Consider the following 21,238-nt stretch of genomic DNA (forward strand, 5'->3'; position numbering starts at 1 on the left):
CACCACATATGAAAGTGGCCTGAATGCTCACTGAATTGAGTTGTAGTGTGAACATAGACTATGTTGCACCTTCTAGACTCAGAGATGCTCACAAGTCCTTTTTTTTTTTTAATTTTTTGCAAGTCCAAGTCAGTTCTCAAGTCTGCAACCTCAAGTTCAAGTCAGGTCTCAAGTCTTATGTCTCAAGTCACTTTTAGTTGTAATGAGTATTGTGCCATGTTATACCTGCTGCCTGATCTGCTTAGAAGGCTGCATTATAAAATTCAAGACATCTATACTCACCCTTTATCTACCAGCATTTAGTAACAGCACAGATCTTTAGCTTAAACTGACAAATGCTCTCTCCCTCTCTAGACAATTTCTTTGCTTTAGTGAATTTGGAAAACCTGTAGATGAACATGGAAATTTATTCAGATTATTAAATATGTTCGAAACATAACTTATCCAAGAGTTTTTAATGTGAGCCAAAATCCATCTGGACCCACTGAGAAATTTAAAATACCAATACTGCAGTTGATAGAAATTCTTTCCTGAATGAGAGCCATTCAGGAAAAGGGCCATCTTCCTTGCCACTGCAAGGAGGGCCAGTATAATAAGTATAGCCGGTGTGTTGCAGCAGGGAGACATCTAAGGCCTGCGGGATAGTGGGCCTTGAGGAGCAGGGTTGGGACCTCTAGTTTAAGTGATTAAAATTAAAACACTGAGACACTGAGCTAGCAAACAACAATGTAATATACAAGTAGCATTAAATAGATAACCTGAGCGTTCTGAAACTCATCCCATGACAAATGAAAAAGTATTCCTGCACACTTCATTGCCATTGATCATGTACGAGGGTCTGGGATGCTTACTTTTTGTCTGGGGTTGGTGGATGTAGTCATCTTCGAAGAAGCTACTGTACACCTGTTTGTTTCAAGGTGTCAAATTATTTGCATGTCCTGCCACTCTCTTATGTTACTCATACTCTCTTATGTTCTCCAGTATGTTATTCACTCTAGTTATTCTCTTAACTCTGGAGAGAGTTTATGGCTACACAACTGTGTCCCATGTTGAGATTTCTCTTTTCTTCTTTAGTTGTCTTTAAATGTTAGAGAAAAAAGCTTCTTATATCTTATGTTCCAGCTCCTCCATGCAGCGGCTTCTTTATCTTAAGGTAATTCCGACTGTAGATTAGGAATGTTTTTCAGTGTTATTCAGTCACTCTCATCAATTTCTTCATCACATTTGGATTCCGAATCAGATCCCTTGGAATGGTTGAAAGCGCCTTTCTTCTTTAACAAGTACTCCTGAAATGTGCTGTAACACGATTTAGAGCTTTGTTATCTCCTGCAATCTGAAAAAAAATGCAAAGTACATCTACCTAAATATGCTTCTGATTGGCTGAAAGACATTAAAAAAATCCCTTTTACAGCAGATTTAATTTTAGTTTCAGTCTTTAAAGTTTATTTAACTAATTAGCCCAAATTGCTCCATCATTTAATTAAATAAAAAATTGCTGTCTTCAGGGATTTTCTTCATTTTAAACTACACACATGGGAGCATGTGGGCAGTGATGTTTTGCAACGTTTGACGTGGATGCACCTTTATACTTGCATAAAGGGAGCCTAAATGAGCCCTTAGAAATGAAACATCAGAATTAATTTGAAATATTAGTCCATTTTTTAACAATTACATGCGGTAACCCAACAAACATTGTTTCTGTGAGCCTTGCCATTCATATTTCCATCCTCTTCAAACAATAACACATTATCATCAGGTGTATTGTCTAGAAGGTAGATGATGAATCCATCATTAAGTGTCTGCATCATTTGTGGAACATTAGTATTACGGTAACTTTAAACCTATGGCTGAAGCTCTCTAGAGGGGGAGATCTGAGGTAAACTGTCCCAAAGGAGGAATTATCTCTGAAAAGCTGTTACCTGATTGTCTTTGGTCCGGTCTCATTCATGGACAACTGTGCTGTTCTTAATCTCAACAAAGCCAAGTGGTTCCCAGAGTACTCATTACTGCCCAAATGTGGACTTGCAGCTGTTCAGCTTTGTGCTGATAAGAAACGAGATTTAGCAGCGATAAGTTATCAGAGTTGGAATGTCTTTCCTGGTCTGGTTTATCTTCTGCTGATAAATGATGCACGAAAGCATTGACAGCTGCACCGAAGGAGGTGTACTGTAAAATTAACCGAACTACCTCCTGTTTTTATCTCAACAGTTTATTTACTTTTTCTTCATTGAAGTTCTCGTTCTGTAGAGTTTTACATATTGCTGCATGGCAGGATAATAGGTCATTACAGTTTATTTAGATTCATAGGTTTATCATGTATCGTATGTATATTCATATCAATTTATATATTATCTTAGTCGTTCTTTAGAGTCTGTGCACCTCCTTGGGTTAAAATGAATCTTCACAAACACTATCCGCAATGACGTCTTGAAATGTGCCTTCATGTGAAATTGGACTTGAATGCAGCATTAAATTATGTCTACAAGCTAACTAGTTTGCATGTCTCTTGCCTTCCCACTTCATACGTTACATTGAGTTCTTGTCATCAGTCATTAGTCATATTGCAATTTAGTCAAAAAGCTGCAGTGAAGCATTTTGTATTGAAACACAGGATTCATGTATCCCACATTGGCAGATGTATCCTAATGGCTGTGAATGCATACAACTATTAGGGTGTTAGTATTTTTCTGTGGAAGGGAGGAAGAAAAAAATTATGGACTACTATGACAAAAACCCATGCTTCTTCCTCTAGACCCAAACAATGTGTGAATTAAAAAGGTTGTTACCAGGGGTGGTTTAGAAAATTTTAGGTTGGCACATGGAAATGATTTTTTTTAAAGATCTACACTTGAAATAATGACTGATTATCACAACTGAAGTGGTCATCTAATGTAAAAGGGAACCAGCCAGTTATTTTTCTTATATTGACTAATCCAGGTAAACACGAGAAGTAGACCCTCCACCATTGCTGAGGTGGCATTTCTGTACATGTGTAGTAGAACAGATGAGAATCTCAACATCGTCCAGGAAATCTAGAAGGACTTACGCTGCTCAGGACTGTTCAAACAGTAGTAGAAAACTTAAATGAAGGAAAAAAAAGTGAATGTGAAGATTATAGAGCTTCATGAAGATTGTCTGCTGTCTGTGTGATACTGAGGGGGGCAGTGGATGACGCTGTTTATCCGCTAATGGTGGTGTGTTTGCATTGGGGAGGAACACTGGACATACTTTAGCTGGGTAAACCTCAGATGTCAATTTTTGAGGTGGCACATGGAGGGCCAGTCAGGTTTTTACAGTTTACCCAATGCCCCCAGGCCACCCCTGTGGCCTACCCTTTGGTCCTACCCTTGGTTGTCACTAACGAGCAGCTCAGTGTGTTGTGTAATGAATCTGCTCTCTTGTACCATTTGTGGTTCTGTTAGAGACAAAATGTCTGTTAGTAAAACAATCTTTTGCTTTACTTTTGAGACTTAAATTTCATCTAATGGCCAGGTTCTTCCTGCAATTTAAAAATAATTATTGTAGTGCCAAATGGGTGATCCTGGACTAGCACAGAAAAGCTAAACTAGAGCAAGAATGTTATATTTATCAAGAGCCAGCTGCTTACTTTGATTAGAAACTGAACCTTAAGTGAAAAGTCTAAATTCCTGTAATCACCACTTTTTGAAAGCCTAAGCTCAGTTGTTACTTTCGCTGCAAACGCACACACAATCACACACACATGCAGTGCTGACACATAACCTTACAGACAAATTATTTTGTCAGATAAAGTGAAACATTTTAAATAATTTTTCCACAAAGCTCCACTCTGGGATATTCTGGGCTATTTCTTACTTAAGCAGTTTGGATATAATTGGATTTATCCTATCGAGCAAGCGTGGAAATAATGAGGCCACTTATATATGGTTCCGTTCCTGTTTGTGTTCCTCAGACATCACAGCAAAGGAGTTCATTGAACTGAGAGGGAAGCAGCGGAGCCGCTACGAGTTGCTGGTGGACTTCCTGTCTGAGATGCTCTCTGTTCCACCTAACGAAGTCAACATTTTCAGCTTAATGGATGTAAATGAGCGAATGCTGGATGTTCGCTTTGCTGTGCATGCTGGCCCCTCCTTCCTTCAGCCTGAGAAGATGCACGGTTATCTGGCCGCCCACAAACAAAAGGTAAGGCACACTTTATCTCCAGTAGACTTTCATCTGTGCTGACAGTTGAGGTGGACCCAATAAAGTCCTGTCAACTTGATTGTTTTGTTGGTTGATGTGTTGGTGACTCTGCTTTCAACTGACTGACAACACAGCCTCTTGAATGACGCATAATGTAATCAACTGCACACCAAGTAAGCATGCCTTAAAGTCATAGGTAAGTCAAGTACAAAGAAGTCCTACATGAGCAAGTGCGAGCATTTAAAAACAGTCAGTGCTGTTTGAAGATGCTTTTGTTGGTTGCAGTTTTCTGAAAGTGAAGTCTGGGTTAAATTCCTCAACAGTGCTTAGCTTCTAATTACAGGAGTCATTAAACCATGTTCATACTACAGAAGTTTAAGTATTGACTTTAAACCTTGATCCTTCCATACAGAAATTTCTGTGGATGATAACTATTTAACCATTAGCCCACCTGCTCTTTCTTCTGTCTGCACTGCTGGAAAACTCAGCCTTTCTGGAAACCAGTAGAGAATCAGATGTGCACAGAGGTGTCTCTTCAGGTGTCATGGTTACAGCTATATTAGATCTGAAAAAAAGACTTTGTTATAAACAGATAACAATTTCAGCTCATGTGTGAGGCTGTCACTTTTTCACTTACTATAACCTTGGAAATCATAATTTCAGTTTCTTAAAGATATCAAGTAATAATAATAATAAATCATTATTTGTATAGCACTTTTAAAAAACAACGTTTACAAAGTGCTGAACAGCACAAAGCAAAGTAAGGTAATGAAATCAACAATGAAAGGATACATGCACGAGTACATTTTGAAAATAAATAAAGTAAATAAAAATGTTATGAAAAAACGTAGTCGATAAAAGTGTGTTTTAAGAAGTGACTTAAAAGATGAAACTGATGGTGCCAGCCTTATCTCCTCAGGCAGGTTGTTCCAGAGTCGAGGGGCTCGGACGGAAAAAGCTCGGTCACCTCTGGTCTTGAGTTTGGACCCTGGCACAGCTAAAAGAGACCTGCCTGAGGATCTAAGGCTGCGGGAGGCTCGTAGGGTGTCAGTAAATCAGTAATGTAGCCGGGTGCCAGACCTAAACGAGCTTTAAAAGTAATCAGTAAAACCTTAAAATCAATTCTGAAACGTACAGGGAGCCAGTGCAGCGAGGCTAAAACAGGAGTAATATGTTGTCTCCTGCTAAAACCAGTGAGAAGCCTAGCTGCTGCATTTTGAACAAGTTGGAGGCGAGAGAGGGATTTATTGTCAAGACCGGAGAGGAGGGAGTGGGAGTAGTCGAGTCTGGAGAAAATTAGAGCATTGATAACTTTTTTTAAATCGGGCCGGGAGAGGACAGGTTTGATTTTACTGTTGGTGCAGAGGTGAAGGAAACAGGACTGGGTGACTTTTTTGATGTGAAGATGAAAATCAAGACTGGAATCAAATAAGACACCTAGGTTTCTGGCAGAGTGGGTTGTGTTAGAAGAGAGAGGACCGAGGCTTTCTTCAATATGGGCGGTGGAGTGAGGAGGGTTGATTAAGATACTTTCAGATTTAGAACTGTTGAGTTGTAGAAAGCGTTGTGCCATCCAACTGTTCACATCGTTGAAACACTCTAACACAGCAGCTCGGCTTCCAGTGTCCCCTGGTCTCAGTGGGAGGTAAATCTGTGTGCCGTCCACATAACAGTGGAAGGACACGTTGTGGCGGCTATAACATGTCCCAGGGGGAGCATATAAATAGAAAACAAAATGGGACCTAGAATAGAACCTTGTGGTACACCACTGGCAATGGGGACAGAGGAGGACGTAAAATTACCTATGGTGACCGCAAAGGTTCTATCTAAAAGATAAGAGTAAAACCAATCAAGTGCAGTGTTTGTGATGCCAACCCAGGTTTTAAGATGATCAATTAAAATAGCGTGATCAACGGTATCAAATGCAGCACTCAAATCTAAAAGAATTAAAATGATGCTCTCTCCTCTATCTAAAGAAGGTCGTTAGAGACTTAGAGGAGAGCTGTTTCAGCGCTGTGTAGTGCTTTAAAACCAGACTAAAATTTCTCAAAGATGTCATATCCATTTATAAAACCTAAAATCTGATTAGAAACAACTTTCTGTAAAACTTTGGATAAAAAGGGAAGCTTTGAGATCTGTCTAAAGTTGTAAAAATCATCAATACTTAAATTAGGCTTTTTTAAAAGAGGTTGGACCACAGCATGTTTAAAACAAGGAGGGACAACACACTTCTGACAAGGACAGGATAATAATGGATAAAATGCTGGGCCCAACTGTGCTAAAAACATCTTTGAGGAATTTGGTGGGCATGACATCAAAACTGCACGTGGTTGTTTTCATGTGAGATAAAACATCAGCTAAATAGGAGAGAGATGAAGGAGTAACATTAGTAAAACAATTAAAACACTTGGGAAATTCTCTTCTTACAGTGATGGTGTGACTCGGAGCAACTATTTGATTTCTTATGTTATTGACCTTTTTAACAAAGTGATTTAAAAACAGTTCACACAGTTCTGTGGATGCTTCATTAAAATGACAGGGCTTACACCACTTTACTAGTTGAACCTGACATCAATACGGGAGACAGTACCACAGCAAGCATCAGTTGAGAACTGGATGGATTTAGATCATTTCTATCTACATCGCTTCTCATTAACATAGAAGGAATGCATGTAGTGAAAGACATGTTGCCTTTGGCTTAATTTCTCTTCCATAATGGATACTTTGATGTTTTGACTGATAGGGTCTAATGCTCAACGTTTTTCATGGTAAAAATCACTTAAATGTGCCTTGACTATGAAAAGAAAACATGAAGAGAGTTCTTAAGACCGAATGTTCAACCAAATCCTTTCTGTGTTACGTTCTTTGTTTCATATGTTTGAAAATTAAAGTCTAGAAACAGTACTAGAAAAGTAATAATAATATGCTACCACCAGCGTCCACCATGATGTTTACAGGTAAGGTTTGAAACTTGACGCATGCACCAGAACAAACGCTGATGTGAATCCCCCTCTAGCCAATGAGCAGCTGGTAATCTTCCACCAGAGTTTGGCTGAGCCATTCTCACCTGTCCAAATCACCTACCGTAGACCTACTGCAAACAACGGAAAATTCAGCTCTGTGTACAGGTGTAAAATCACCTCAGGGGTGTGATAACATCTGTGCTGCTCTCAGAAACTTTTGTCCAGCAAGTTAAACTTGGCTGGTGTGGCTGAAATGCTGCCTTTAAGCATCTTGTTGCTTTAAATGCTGAAGGCATCAGTATTTGGTGGAGGTTGCAGAACTCTCTGTCCATTTTATGTTTTTTATGATTTTAGGACTGTTAAACAACACCGTTAAAAATCAGAGATGTTTTTGTTGAAATGAGCAACCCAAACAGAATATACCGGACTGACGCTCATCCAGTTTCATACTGAACAATTGTTTTATTTCAGTTCTTTCAGGGATTAATATCCTTACAAGCAGAACTTTAAATAAACAAACCAATTATAATAAAGTGATTGATAATATGGAATAAATTTATTAATATTAAGGGTATTTTCAGATTTAAAAGGTGGTTTTGTTTAATTCAGTTATGATTTATTTAATTAATTTTTTATTCTGATGTAAACAAATTCTTGTTAACGCTTTACATTTTACACATTTTTACTTGCTTACTTTTTTATAAATTTCAAGCAGGATTTTTGTATCATCTGCAAATCACTTTAATTTAATTTAAAACATTGCAATTAGCAAATCTCAAGGAAGGTGATTAATTTTCATGTTGCACCTCACCTGATCCAGGTTTTTTTAACCTGCAGCGTCCATGGATTATTAAATCTACTCTCTCCAGTCATAGCTTCTGTCGTCGTTCATGCGCGACAGTCATTTAAAAATCAAATTATTTTCAGTCGCTCGTAATATTCATAAAGTTCAGATCTCAGATAACATGTTGATAAAATCTACAAAGAATTTTGAATCCATTTTATTAGAATTAGAAATATTTAATTCCAAACCAAATTGAAATATTTGTGCAAAAAAAAAGAAGAAAAAAAAAAAGCTGATTAGCCTTTTTCATTCTTTCCTTTTTTCTGCTTTTAAAGAACCTTTAAACAAACATGTTTAGTGCAGACTGAAACTCCATCGATGCTTCTCAGTGTGCAGTTACGAATACTTTAATTCTTGTTTGGGATATTATTTTGAGAATGTGGGAAGTTTAGTTAATTTTATTTATCATTCTTACAGATTTTTTCAGATTCATTATTGATTTTTATTGTAAATTTTTACAGCATCTTCTGTTTCTCCTGCTACTGGTTGCATCAGAAGCCCAAATAACTGATCCGCCTCTGTGCTAGACATTTAAGGTGGTGGTGTTTAATGAAGATGTGCTCCTCCAGACATTCGTCCTCATATGGCTTTACTCTGTGTAACAGTTAAACACACCAATAAATTAAACTTGATTCCAAATTGTTTTGAGCTTATTTTAATCTTCATTTTAAAAACTTGAAGTGCGGAATTTGAGACATAAAACATTGATTCTTTATGAACCAAATGTGTATGAAGGAACATTGCAACATGATCCCTGACTCTACTAAACCTTCCTGAAGGTCTTTTGCAGTCAAACGGGGATTTGGATTTGTCCTTCTAGCAACGCTGCGAGCATGCGGCTGTTACCTGTACTAGTGTATATTAATTACAGTGCAGATACCTTCCAGTTGCTATAGTGTCTTATGACATGTCGCCTCTTTGTGAGCATCAATAGTTAGTTTTCAGAGCTGAGAAGCATCTTAATGGGCTCCGTTGCTTCTGATGGTTTGAGTGGCTTCAAAGCTTTATGCAAAACTTCATCATTTGGGCTTTTGGGATGATCGTTAGTGTGTAAAATATCGATCAACACTGATAAGTTGACTCAGTAATCAATGAACCGATAATATGGAGCTAAACTAAAACTACGAAACACTAATTCATTAATCATTTGTAAGGAGCACACAAGCACAACCACAATTTCTTAATTTCAAAGAGGAAAATGTTGATATTCAAAGGTCTGTAACTATAATAAAATCAGACCTAAATGTTTTATTGTCTATAAATGAAAATTTTTTCTTTCAATTTTTCCCCATGAAGTGAAAATTTTAAAGCTCAATATTCAGAATATGACTCAGTCTTTGTAGATGTCTTTGTCTTTATTTAAAATGTCCGATTGAATTACAAATTAAAATTATATTTTGATATTTTAGTCTTTTTTGTGTAATTTAATATGAATGGAAGTGATTGTGTTAAATCAGCATCTGAGTTGGTCTGATATGTTTGTTTTTGTTTTTTTGTTTTTTTGTTATCCTGAATAGAATCAAATCATAATGTGGCAGACAGACGTTTTGATAATAAATTAAATCATTATCCACTGAATCAATATCATACTGTAATATGACCAAACTTATCAGTTTATCTTCATGTAATCATTCACAACATAAAAGAATTGGACCATCTTTTGCATGCTACCTGCAACCCTTAACCGTTCACCTGCAGTGGAGCATGTCTGAATTGTTCTTCTGTTATCTTCTGTTGTCCATTAATCATTCATGGCCGCCATTGACCATACATGGCTTCCCGAAAGTATTCAAAAGGTTTAGGTTACTAATACGCAGCAGCGAAAGAGACCTGATTTTACCTATTATCCTCAATGATAGTTATATTCAGTCAACCACAAGAAAGGAGAAAAAAAAGAACAAACAAAGAAAAGTGCTTCATGGTACATTGATATGCTAACCTAATTTGGATCTAAGCTGTGTTATAGGTCTTTAAAATCTTATGTATCTTATTCTTTTAAGTCAAATGTGTTTTGATTAATACCATTTCACCATCTAGAGAACAGACTCAGGTGAATTTAAATAATAATAATAATAAAACCACAGTAAAGAGTGAAGCCTTAATCGCAGTGACGCTCACTCCCTGACCGCCGGCCTCAGTCAGACACCATTTCACGTTTCAGGAGTCTGAGTGGAAGCAGGCGACCTGTCTGTGTGTGATTGTTTAAGAGGGAGTCATCCATAGAAGTTGTGTGCATTTCACAGCCGTGAGGAAAAAAAAAAAAAGCTGAACTGGTGTCTGCAGGGAGAACGTTGAGCCAGGCTGCATTTGCATTTTGTATGTCTGTTTGGGGAAAAACAGTCCAAGTCCAGTCATGATCATGCTGGTTGGTTCAGGTGAATCACCACACAGCCTCTCAGCTTCTTCCCATGACCTCCTGCACATGTGACTGGAGGATGGAATGGACATGCAGAGAAAAACATGCAAGTGTGTGGATAAAACTTTGGAGCGAGAGGGCTAAAGAGAGAAGCATTTCATTTGAATTCAGCCAAGTTCTCTGGAGAAGACATTGATCAGAATGAGATGTGAAGCGTGGCGAGGGAGAGAATGAACGAGAGACGGAGGGACGGAGGTTGGCGGACAAGAAAGAAAGGAAGGGCAGAGGAGGGAGTTGGAAGGAGGGGTGCAGAAGATGAAGCAGTGCTTATTATTAATGGCTTCAATTCTCCAGTAATGCCTCAGAAGTAGAAGTTTCTTTTAAAAAAAGACTTTCTACACTCTATTCTCTGTTTCTCCCTGCTCTAGCTCAATAATGAATCTTATCCCTCAGTGTTTTCAATCTAGCTCTCCCCACTTGACTTTTAATGATACTGCATCAGTTTTCGATCTTTTGAAAACCATTGGTATGGCATTTGGATACCAAGGTTCATCTGGTCATTATATTAATGTGGTCCTGAGGGCAGGAAAGAGAATTGTGGAAGCTTCTAAATGCATTGGAACAATAGTTAAAGGAACAATGCATCCCTGCGGTCCTTTATTCCATGCTATACACACTGCTCTATCCTTGAAAGATTCAGTGCATACTTCATTGCTCTCTGTGCATCTCAGACTGCCCACATTTGGGAGTATAGATACAAAGGATGAGGAATGCTGATGTTTTTGCAGACATTTAGGCTTTGCAAGTTCCAGGTCTCATAATTATTTTTCCTTTTACTACAGAGTAGGAAGGTATAAAGTTTATGTTTAGGTTTGCATTTCTTGTGCATGTCATTGCCTTATTTACTTTATTTCTTTTAACTTTGTTTTTATGTATTTGTCTTGTTTGTTTTTTTGTTGTGTTTTTTTTTTTTACATTTTTTTTTACATTTTGTTTTTTGAAGGCATGGTGTAGAATGATCATTAATGAATTATCTTGTAAGAAAAAAAAGTATTTAAGGCTTTCAATTTTCATATATTGTTTATTGTCATGTCAACAAAATTTCAAAATTGAACATACAGTCTAACAAATAGACACACACCCACTTTTGTCTAAATTCCCATAAACTATTTGCCCTCTCAGACCCCAGGGTTTGGTGGAATTGGTTGAGTTTAGCTCTGTGAATTTAGTCGTATTTAAGTTAAACTTTTTAAAACTTAATGTAAAGCAGTTTTATTTGTCAGCATTAGCGCACTCAGTGTGGTCCAACAAAACATTCATAAAAATGTATTTGTTGTTGTAATGAGATTGTACAGAAATACGTGTCCCCAGCTAAACGTAACAACTGAATCTATATATATATATATATATATATATATATATATATATATATATATATATATATATATATATTGGCTGGCTATTTAAATGAAATAACATCCAGAAATGACTTCAGAAGTAACCAAAGGTGAGGAAAAAAAAAACTAATTGAAAAGCAGTGAGATGTGTTTGATTGTGTCAGTTAACTTTTCTTTTTGAGACATTTTAAGAGATAGAAGCAAAGTAAAAGGAAATGGCTTAGCTCATCCACTGCAACAGAGACCTGGCTGCAGTGCATCTGGTTTTTTGGACATTGATTAAACACAGTTGGTGGTGCTTGTGTGGGCAGTTGGTGAGCGATTGCTGTCTTTAGACTACACCACCCAGCTGATGGTTGCTGTTGTACAAGTCTGAGGGACAAAATTACAAAGCAGCTGCAACAGAAACCTAATTTTCCTGCAGTGGTTGTAATGTCAGTGTCAAGAAAAGAAAGATTATCTACATCAGTACTGTTAAGCAATTTACTTGGAACTAACTAAGAATTTTACAACCCCAAGTCCAGAAAAGTTGGGATTCAGTGTAAAATGTAAATAAAACAGAATGCAATAATTTACAAATCTAATCAACCCATATTTTATTTCCTGTAGAACATAAACACCATGTCAGATGTTGAAACTGAGACATTTCACCATCTCACGGAAAATATGAGCTAATTTTGAATCTAATGGTAGCAACACATCTGGGGCAACAAAAGAGTGGAAAACTAATTGGTACAAAACAACTGGAGGAACATTTGACTAATTAGGTTAATTATCAACAGGTCAGTAGCATGACTGGGTATAAAAGGAGCACTTCAGCGAGGCAGAGTCTCTCAGATGTAAAGATGAACAAACTGAGTCTAAAAATTGTGGAACAATTTTAGAAAAATGTTCCCCAATGTAAAATTGCAAGATCCCACCATCTAGAGTGTATATTATCAGTAGATTCAGAGAATTGGAAAAGGCCAAATATCAAACTGGATACTTGTGATCTTTTGACATTTGAAAAGCCTGCATTAGGGTTGGGGCTGCATTAGTATCTATGGCGTGGGCAGTTTCCACATCTGTGAAGCTCCATCAATGCTGAAAAGTACATGGAGGTTTTAGAGCAACATCTGCTCCCATCCAGACAACGTCTCTTTCAGGGAAGGCCTTGCAGATTTCAGCAAGACGATGCTGAACCACATCCTGCATCCATCACAACAGCATGGCTTCACAGGAGAAGAGTCCGGCTGCTGAACTGGCCTGCCTGCAGTCCAGACCTTTCACCAGTATAAAATATTCTATTGGGAATAAAATATGTATAAATGAGATTTGTAAATCATTGCATTCTTGTGAGTTGTGTTTAAATATATTTGTTTTTGTCAGTTTTTAAATTGTTATCTTATTTCTTCTTCTGTCTTTCTTCATTTAGCTGCAGTCATTCCTGCAGGTCAGCGTGTTTCAGATCCGTGCAGACGAGTGTCCCAGCTCGGAGTGTGCCGGGGCAGGTGGATGCACCAGCGTCTTAAATGTGCGGGACACGCCCACAGTGGTGGACTGTGGGTCTATGAGTCTGGTTTCTGTCACAGTGGAATCCACGGCTCTGTGCTCCTGCCCAGGAAGAGAGCAGTCCCATCAATCCTGCGCCACATATCCCAAAAACCCCTGCTTCAATGGTGGATTGTGCGTGGACACCCAGCATGGATATAGGTAGGTTTAAACAAATGACTCACTTCTTTTCACTGTATTGTTATTAGTTCTAATAGATTTTCCACATTAATATTACATTTCTGCAGTTTTCACTGAACATATATAGAAACATTAGTGCTGTTGAGGCATGTTGTTAATGAAGAAAATCACCGCATACTATTGGAATCAGTGAGTTTAAAGTAGAATTAACCATATCAAATGCGAACCAGGCAAACATCAAACACCAGCAAATGGTAAAAACATAAGAGTAAAGCAAGTGGATGGCCTCAAGCAAAACAGATCGTCACAAATCACATGTTTATTTCTAGTCATGAAATAATGAGAAACATTTGGAGAACAATATTTCTGAAACCAAGTGCTTTCCTCTACCAAGTGCTCACCAGTATCTTTGATGGATCAGTTCTTCCATCTAGCTGTGATGATGAATCCCTCTCTAAGTCGCTTTGGTCCAGTCACAAATAAACCAAACAAGCTGGCTATATCCCACCCCGATGTGTCGTTTCCCAAATTACTGTAGACAAGAAATGACAATCACAATGTATTTTGTATAATTCAGTGCAGATTGTGCTTTTAAATACTGCAGCCTGCTAATAGCACACATAATGCATCATCACAATGTTACACTCGGGACCAATGCCAGCCTGATGCATAAAAACACACATGAGGCGGGTCCATCTCAGCTCTGTCACTTCTTTCTGTTCTCACACCGACCCACCATAACGGCACATCTGTCCTGGTTTGGAAACGGACCACACCGAATTTCTATAACAGTTGGGACACAATCCCATCTCACCATCTGAATGTTTGTGTGTAAAAATCCTTCATTAAAAATAATAATAATAATTAGTGCATTTTGCAATTAACTACACAGTCATTAATATTATTATTGCATTAATAATTAAAAATGGTAATGGCTTGATTACTTAGGGATTGAAATAACACTACCTCAAAAATCAACACTAATTTAATCTGCTGGTTAATGGTGGTGTCAGTGCAGCATATGATGTAACGCACATGGCAGCATGTTATTGATAAATAGAGGAATACATCAACACAGTGTGTTCTCTTACTGTTGCCTTACAGTGTAAAAGTTTTAAACCAAACTGGGAAAAATGGGCAGTCAGAAATGTTATCAGCACCTGTCTCAACAATCACCACCTCCACATTGTTCATACATTACAATGAAGCCTTACACTGCAGTACGTCCTAATACGGTACTATAACCGGGAAAATATTCATTACATCACATTTTTGTGCTGTAAATATATTTCTAATGGGGCTGTTGACAAAATTTTCACCATATGTTGGTAACAACCAAAATAATTGTGTCTTTAGAGGAGAATTTATTACACCTCAATGCACCATTTGGCTTATTAGTTGTAGACTGTCTGTATTCCAATGTTAGTGTTATTAGCACAGTAATTTTTAGCAAACTTAAAAATACAATTTATAGCATCAATACGCATTGATAAATTAATAATTTCACGACATTTAAGTGTGATAAGGGAAATACATACTTGTAAGCTTTAATGCTCCCACAGCTTGTGTTTCAACCATGACTTTCAAACAACTTTAAGATGTGAAAATGAATGATTTATTACATATACATATACATATACATATACAAGAAACCAGCCCCATCCTAACTAATGTAATCTGTGGAAGACAGACCACACATAAAGTCAAACATGAATTATTTCCAGCTTTCATTGATGCTCAGCTAAAGCAGAAGATAATAAAAAGTAGTGGGGAGGAAATGGAGGAGAAATTATGCTTCATGCGTGTTTTTACCTGTGTGTTACAGAGTGCGTGCCATTCATGTTCACTTGTATTTAACTTCATCTAATGCTGTAATAGCATTATAACTGACAAGTTTTTAACTTGAATCCCAGGTTTTTCCTTCACATTGATTTTGCTCATTAAGGCTAAAAAGTGTTGTTTCCCACTGTTGAGTTGCAAAAGCAGATGAGATGAATTTAAATGAAGCTGCATTTAATTTTATTCAAGCTAAAGGGAATTTTTGAACCTCCTAACAGCTGGTAACAAGTTTTACAGCTGACACATCTTCATCTTGTGGAAAGTTTTTGTATTTGAATGGAAATGTGAGCAAATGAAGGGACAAAGATATTACAGTGTTTGTTCATGTCTTAACTTTTCATTCAGCGCATCGGGTACTTGCATCATTTCCAGTGCCAGTACACGTTTTAAGACTTAAGACTTGGTTTAGGTTGGAAAGTGTTCATAAAGATGAGCTGCATTTAAACAAAGAGGTAAATGTGATGTCCTTGGTATTATATCTGAATCAATACTTAATTTTGTATCAACAGGGCCTGCAGAGTCTGAACCAAGAGGAGAAATTTTTATCGATCAGTTTTATTGATCTGTTGTTAGATTGATATATGTTATACCTTTTCAATGCCAACCAGCCCTGACATGAGACCCGAGTCTGAGTATGTTCTATGAGTATTCGTCCTGTAAACCAATGTCAGAGCTCTGCTATTCATTATCTTAATTTATATGTGGGCACTTAGAAGCTCAGAAAAATGGACAAAAAGAGAGAAATTCTCAGCATGGCCATTGTCTTTGTGAGCTGCCTGTGGTGTTTGGTCATTGTACGCCTGCTGTGTTAGCAGAGAAGATCCTGAATCTAGTTGAAGCTCAGACTTGTACTGTGAGTCAAGGCAAAGGAAATGTTATGCACAGTTTTCACTCAACTTTCACAGCTAACCCTGCTAACGTAATATATCAGTTTGGTAAAAGTTAAAGTTCAAGGATTTTTCTCCCATTATTAAAAATATACCCAGAGCCTCAGTATGTTTTTGTGACGCTACAATTGGTGTTTGTTGGTCTTTCTGTTCCGACCCTTATCTTTTAATTCTTTGGTGATAAAGACAGTTTATATACAGTTGTATGAAAAGAAAGCACATCCTCTGTGGTTTTGGAGGTTTTGGTTATTGGGACATAAATGAATAAAATCAGATTCTTACCAGGTTGTAACATTAGGAACATACAATCTCAGATAGCCAACAGATAATATCTCAATACATCTCAATAAATATGTAAGAAAATCTTAGTTTAATGCAGAAAATTTTATAGTGTGGTTTGTCATATCAAACATTGTAAAATGGATGAAGAGAGATTAATTATCAGGATTTATCAAGCCCACAATCTTTGATCCTGTCCTACATGTTGTTTTTTAAGCCACCAAGTTAGAGTTGGCTGTATCCACTGAGACATTTAAACCAATGTGTGAGTGGCTCAAAACATGTCATGATAAACTCCATGTTGAAGTCCATGTTAAATCCCACAAAACAGTACAACTACGCCAACTATTACCATGCTGACATAGGCAGGTAGCTTTAGCTAGCCTTAGTAGTTAGGCTACCTGTATTTTTTATTTTTTTTAACAATAAGGTATCCTCTGTGTAGACAGAAGACTACAAAACCTGTTTGAAATCAGTAGAAAATATAATAAACTGTGATAGTTAACTTGTGGCTACTAGTTCATTATATCTGGGTCATTATGGCTATAGCACTCATAACGTAACAAGAATAATTTTCAATCATGAAATTAATCTTAGGATGAATGTAAACAAGCTTTCTGAGTTAGCCTACGTAAAGAGTTTGCTACTAAACAACAGACCGGATGCCAAGTACAGCATTCAGTAGTGGCTCCACTGATTTATGGCTCCCCAACAACCATAAGTTCTACAAAAAAGCAACAGTCTGCCTACCCTATGATGACCCTGGGTAGACATGCGTCCAAATCAGTGACGTGTGGTCAGGGGAGGCAGGTGAGGCAGTGCCAAATTTGAGTATTTCCTGATCAAATCCAGTGCAGAAACCCTGGTGGAGGCACGTGCAAGCTGTGCCTCAGCTCTGACTGTGCCATCCCATACAAACTGGGTTGTATGACAAATGCCGTTTTCTGTTCCTCAGCATATGGCCAATGTGAACTTTACAGAAATATTTGTTATACACCATGACTCTCTACAGTCTGTGTAATATATTTAATGTATTTGTAAGAGAAATATTCCCGTTTATCGTGCAATAAAGTGCAGAGAAAAGTCAGCAGGTGAGGCAAACAGTACTCTGCCTCACCTCAAGGGGGCGCACTCACACACCAACACAGTGTGTGTGTGTGTTGCCAACTTAGCGACCTTTTTTTTTGTTTGTTGTTTTAAAGCGAGAAATCTAGCCACATTTTAAGTATTGGAGACTTTTGTAGACTGACGTATATGAAAGTAGTTTATTCTTCTCAATGAGGAGTGGGTGCTGCTGCGCAGGCCCCTCTCCTGTCCAAAAGCAATCAGAAGAAGCTTTTAGCCACAGCAGTAGCTGCATTCAGAGCAGGAGATGATCACCTGTTTCATGACCAGGCTGAAAATGAAACGTTCAAAGCTGCTGCAGGAGGATTTCGCGCTGGCTTACCATCAGATATTAATGTCTATTAATGAAGTGTGTGGAGGAAAGCACGTGTTGTAAAATGTTGCAGCTTCCTAATTAGAAAACAACCAACACTTAATAAAATTAAACTAGAATAAAAGAAAATATTAACCAAAGAATTTGTTTTATTTTTATTTGTTTTGCCTTTTTAAACATTTTTAGCTTTAGTCTTTTCGTCCATTTTTGCCTTTCCCATGACATTCCTCTCCACAGCAGCCTCCATGTACCAGGCTATTATGCACATTAGATGATGTCATTTAGCGATTTCTAGCGACTTTTAGGACAGCCAGTAGCTACTTTTCTCACTGAAGAGTTAGTAACAGTGGGTGTGTGAGTGTAATTGAAAGAGGAATGCTGATAGGATATGAAGCATTACCAGTTGAATGCTGTTGAATGAATATTGAAATAAGATGCTCTTTTCAGTTCTTACAATTGTAAATCAGTGCCTCACCAACCATAAACTTCACCGCACGTCACTGGTCCAAATCAATAATCCCAAAATATTAAAGACAAACTGTTATAATACTTTCCTGATATCTCTTGAATCAGACGTGATTGATCATAGTATCCTAATTGGTAAGAGACTCTTAATTTGGGTGCTGAAGGTGGAAGGTTTGGAATGAAAACAAAATGCAGAAATTTGGCAAGTTGTCAACACATTAAAAATGCATGGCTATAAATTATCTCATTCCCACACGTTAGTAATAAATGGCCTTTTTAATAAGTGGCCATGCAATAGACTCGTTCCCGTAAGCATTGCATAAGTACTCCATGACCACACAAAGAAATATATTTTCTTCCAGTGTTGCCAGACGGGCTCAGTAGACAACAACTGATTTATGGTAGTCTCTGAGCTGTGTGGCCAGTTGTTTGTTCTTCTGCTTTTAAGACAAAATATCATTGATGAAAACATAGTTAAACTCATTACTACAGTGGGGAGCTTCTCTATAGCCCCCAATCTTTGTGGTCAGATGTTGTCAGAAATGTTTGGTGTGAGTGTCCACCATGTGCTTTCTGGCCTGAAATCTGTTTCCAGTCACCAAGACAGAAGAAATGTTTGGCTTTTACAAAATTCCAAACTTAAAATAAAACTGTATGCTTCTGTGTTTTCTGGTGTGATGATAGAAACAAGCCTTTCACAGCCTTCTTTAAGGATCTGACTTAGTTCCAGTGTTCGATCTCCAACAAGTGATCTGGTGGAGTGTCCTCAGTGGCATCAGCCACTGAAAATAAATGCAAAAGAGGTGAGAGCTTTTCATAAGAATCATTTTAACTACAAATAACTGGTGATGAAATGAGCTCTTTGTTGCTTTCAGTGGTAGAAGAGCAACAATGACCTCGTTTAAATTTAGCCTAATTCAGGCTGATGCTCTGCGTGTCCTCGGGGTTGACTCTTTAATGGTGGAAGTGAAGGGCTCTTTGCAACCAATTAAATACAAGATCAGTGAATGGGCCTGAGCTTCTATCACTGACTTAACTGTAACTCCATGCAAACTTTGGGTGTTATGATGAAATTAGCAGTCAATTTTCACACTTGTATTGGTTTAAGAATAAAGTAGAAATCATCTTCTGTTCATTGGTGTAGGACCACAGTTCACAGCACAAGAAAAGACGATAACAGCTAAAGTGAAAAAAAAAGAAAAACACCTCGTAACTTAAAAACCATCCAGTCTAAAAAGGATGTCAGCAGTACACATCCTTCCTGTATATCCACTTTGGTGGCGTATTTAAGAAGCTTGGATGAAATGGTGAGAAAGAAAAGCAGTCATCAGCTTTGAAGAAAATTAAGGTTGTCAATGGGAGCCACTTAAACTGCTAGTCTGTAAATTAATAATGAGAGACAAATCTTTCATGCAGATACGTTTATATGAAATTATGCAATTCTTTGTTTCAGCGTAAAAACAACAGTTTTCTTATTAATATATAAACAGTCAGATGCAGCACAATAACCTACTTGTCATGATCTGAGAGTTTTGATTTAGGTTTTTGTAGTCTTGTCATGTTTAGTTATGTTTTTTTGTCTTATTTTGCAGTTCTTTGCCTTGTGGATTTGCTCATTCACTTCATCTCTTCCTCATTAGTCCATCTATGTATACCTACCCCTTGGTCTCCTTTTCACCTAGCCAGTTCATTGTAGTTTTCATGTCATCTGCCTGCATTAGGGTCCTCACCTCCGCCTGGCTCCCTGACACCACTGTGAAATGCCATACTTAAATATCTACCAGCCTGCTGTAGTACTAAAATTCTAATCATAAGATATTGCAGATTTTACCTGAGGAATTACAGTATGAAGAAGAACATTGGTCACGTGCAAGGAATTAAAGACACAGACACACCTGTGCACATATTGACTGGACCTTGGCAGAATTTAGACATCACAGAAAAACTGTAACATCCTAACAGCTGTTGTTTGTTTTCTTCCACGTAAGATGCCCAAATGCTTTCATCCATACATGCATATTTAGTCACACACATGTGCACAAACACACAGTTACTCTGAACACGCAGGACAGCCAATGAACCAAGACATTCATCACACATGGACACAAAAGCTTTCTTACTGTGACTTAAGGAAGTTAATTTCACCCTTCAGCCTCATTTAATTAGAAGCAACAATGAAAAGGGAGGATTTGAGTCGGGTTAGCCAAAGCCAGCATGTAATAAGGCTCAAAGCTGGACTTGAGCAGGATAACTGCCTGGATCCACATAATCCCTGAATTACACTCATGCACTGAAACACATCACTTTACACATGTTTAGGATGTGGACTCTTTTCTCCTTTTGTTGTTAATCTAATCTACAAACAGTGTCAACTTGTTTAGCATAATAAGACATCCTTGATGGCTGTAAACATGACTCTCAAACCAAACAAGTGATGAAATGAAAACCTTGTCTTTTTTAAATAGACTATAAATGTACTCAGCATATAACAATTTGCTGACAAGGCCTGAGCATTTCTCAGAGATTAATTTTAATAGTATTACATTGTTCTAGATATCTAAAATACCACTCCACGTGCAGACATGAAAAATGCTAACGCACCTTACCCCCACCCCACCTTCTGCAATCAAAAAGTGAGCAAAGTGTAAACACACTGAATAAAACAATATTAGCATTTTGTGGAAGATGTCAAAGTAACTTCTAACATTTATGTTGTTAATTACTGTCCATGGGAAGAAGAGCTAGCTCTAAGTCCATTCGTAGCCTCTTTAGCTGTCGCGGTGCTCTCCATTTTGGAAATACAAAGATAATGTTAATCCTGGTTATGTCCCTTTTTTTATCAGACAACTTCTTCACCAATAGCCATAGATTTTTTAGCGGTAATGCAACTCTCCTCCATTTCTCTGCAAAAATAAGAGCTGCCATTGCTCACTTGCTC

At 37.6% G+C, this 21,238-nt stretch overlaps 1 protein-coding gene across 1 annotated transcript in view; it reads left to right on the forward strand.

Moving 5' to 3' along the window:
• si:ch211-186j3.6 (neural-cadherin) overlaps positions 1–21,238 on the forward strand; it is a 384,844-nt gene that overhangs the window by 238,178 nt on the left and 125,428 nt on the right. Inside the window, exons 25-26 of the mRNA XM_041985518.1 lie at positions 3,932–4,161; positions 13,136–13,413. Of these exons, the coding sequence (XP_041841452.1) occupies positions 3,932–4,161; positions 13,136–13,413 (508 nt within the window). The remainder of the gene's footprint in view (positions 1–3,931; positions 4,162–13,135; positions 13,414–21,238) is intronic.

Source organism: Melanotaenia boesemani, chromosome 1 (assembly GCF_017639745.1).
Source record: "Melanotaenia boesemani isolate fMelBoe1 chromosome 1, fMelBoe1.pri, whole genome shotgun sequence".
Taxonomy (NCBI): Eukaryota; Metazoa; Chordata; class Actinopteri; order Atheriniformes; family Melanotaeniidae; genus Melanotaenia; species Melanotaenia boesemani.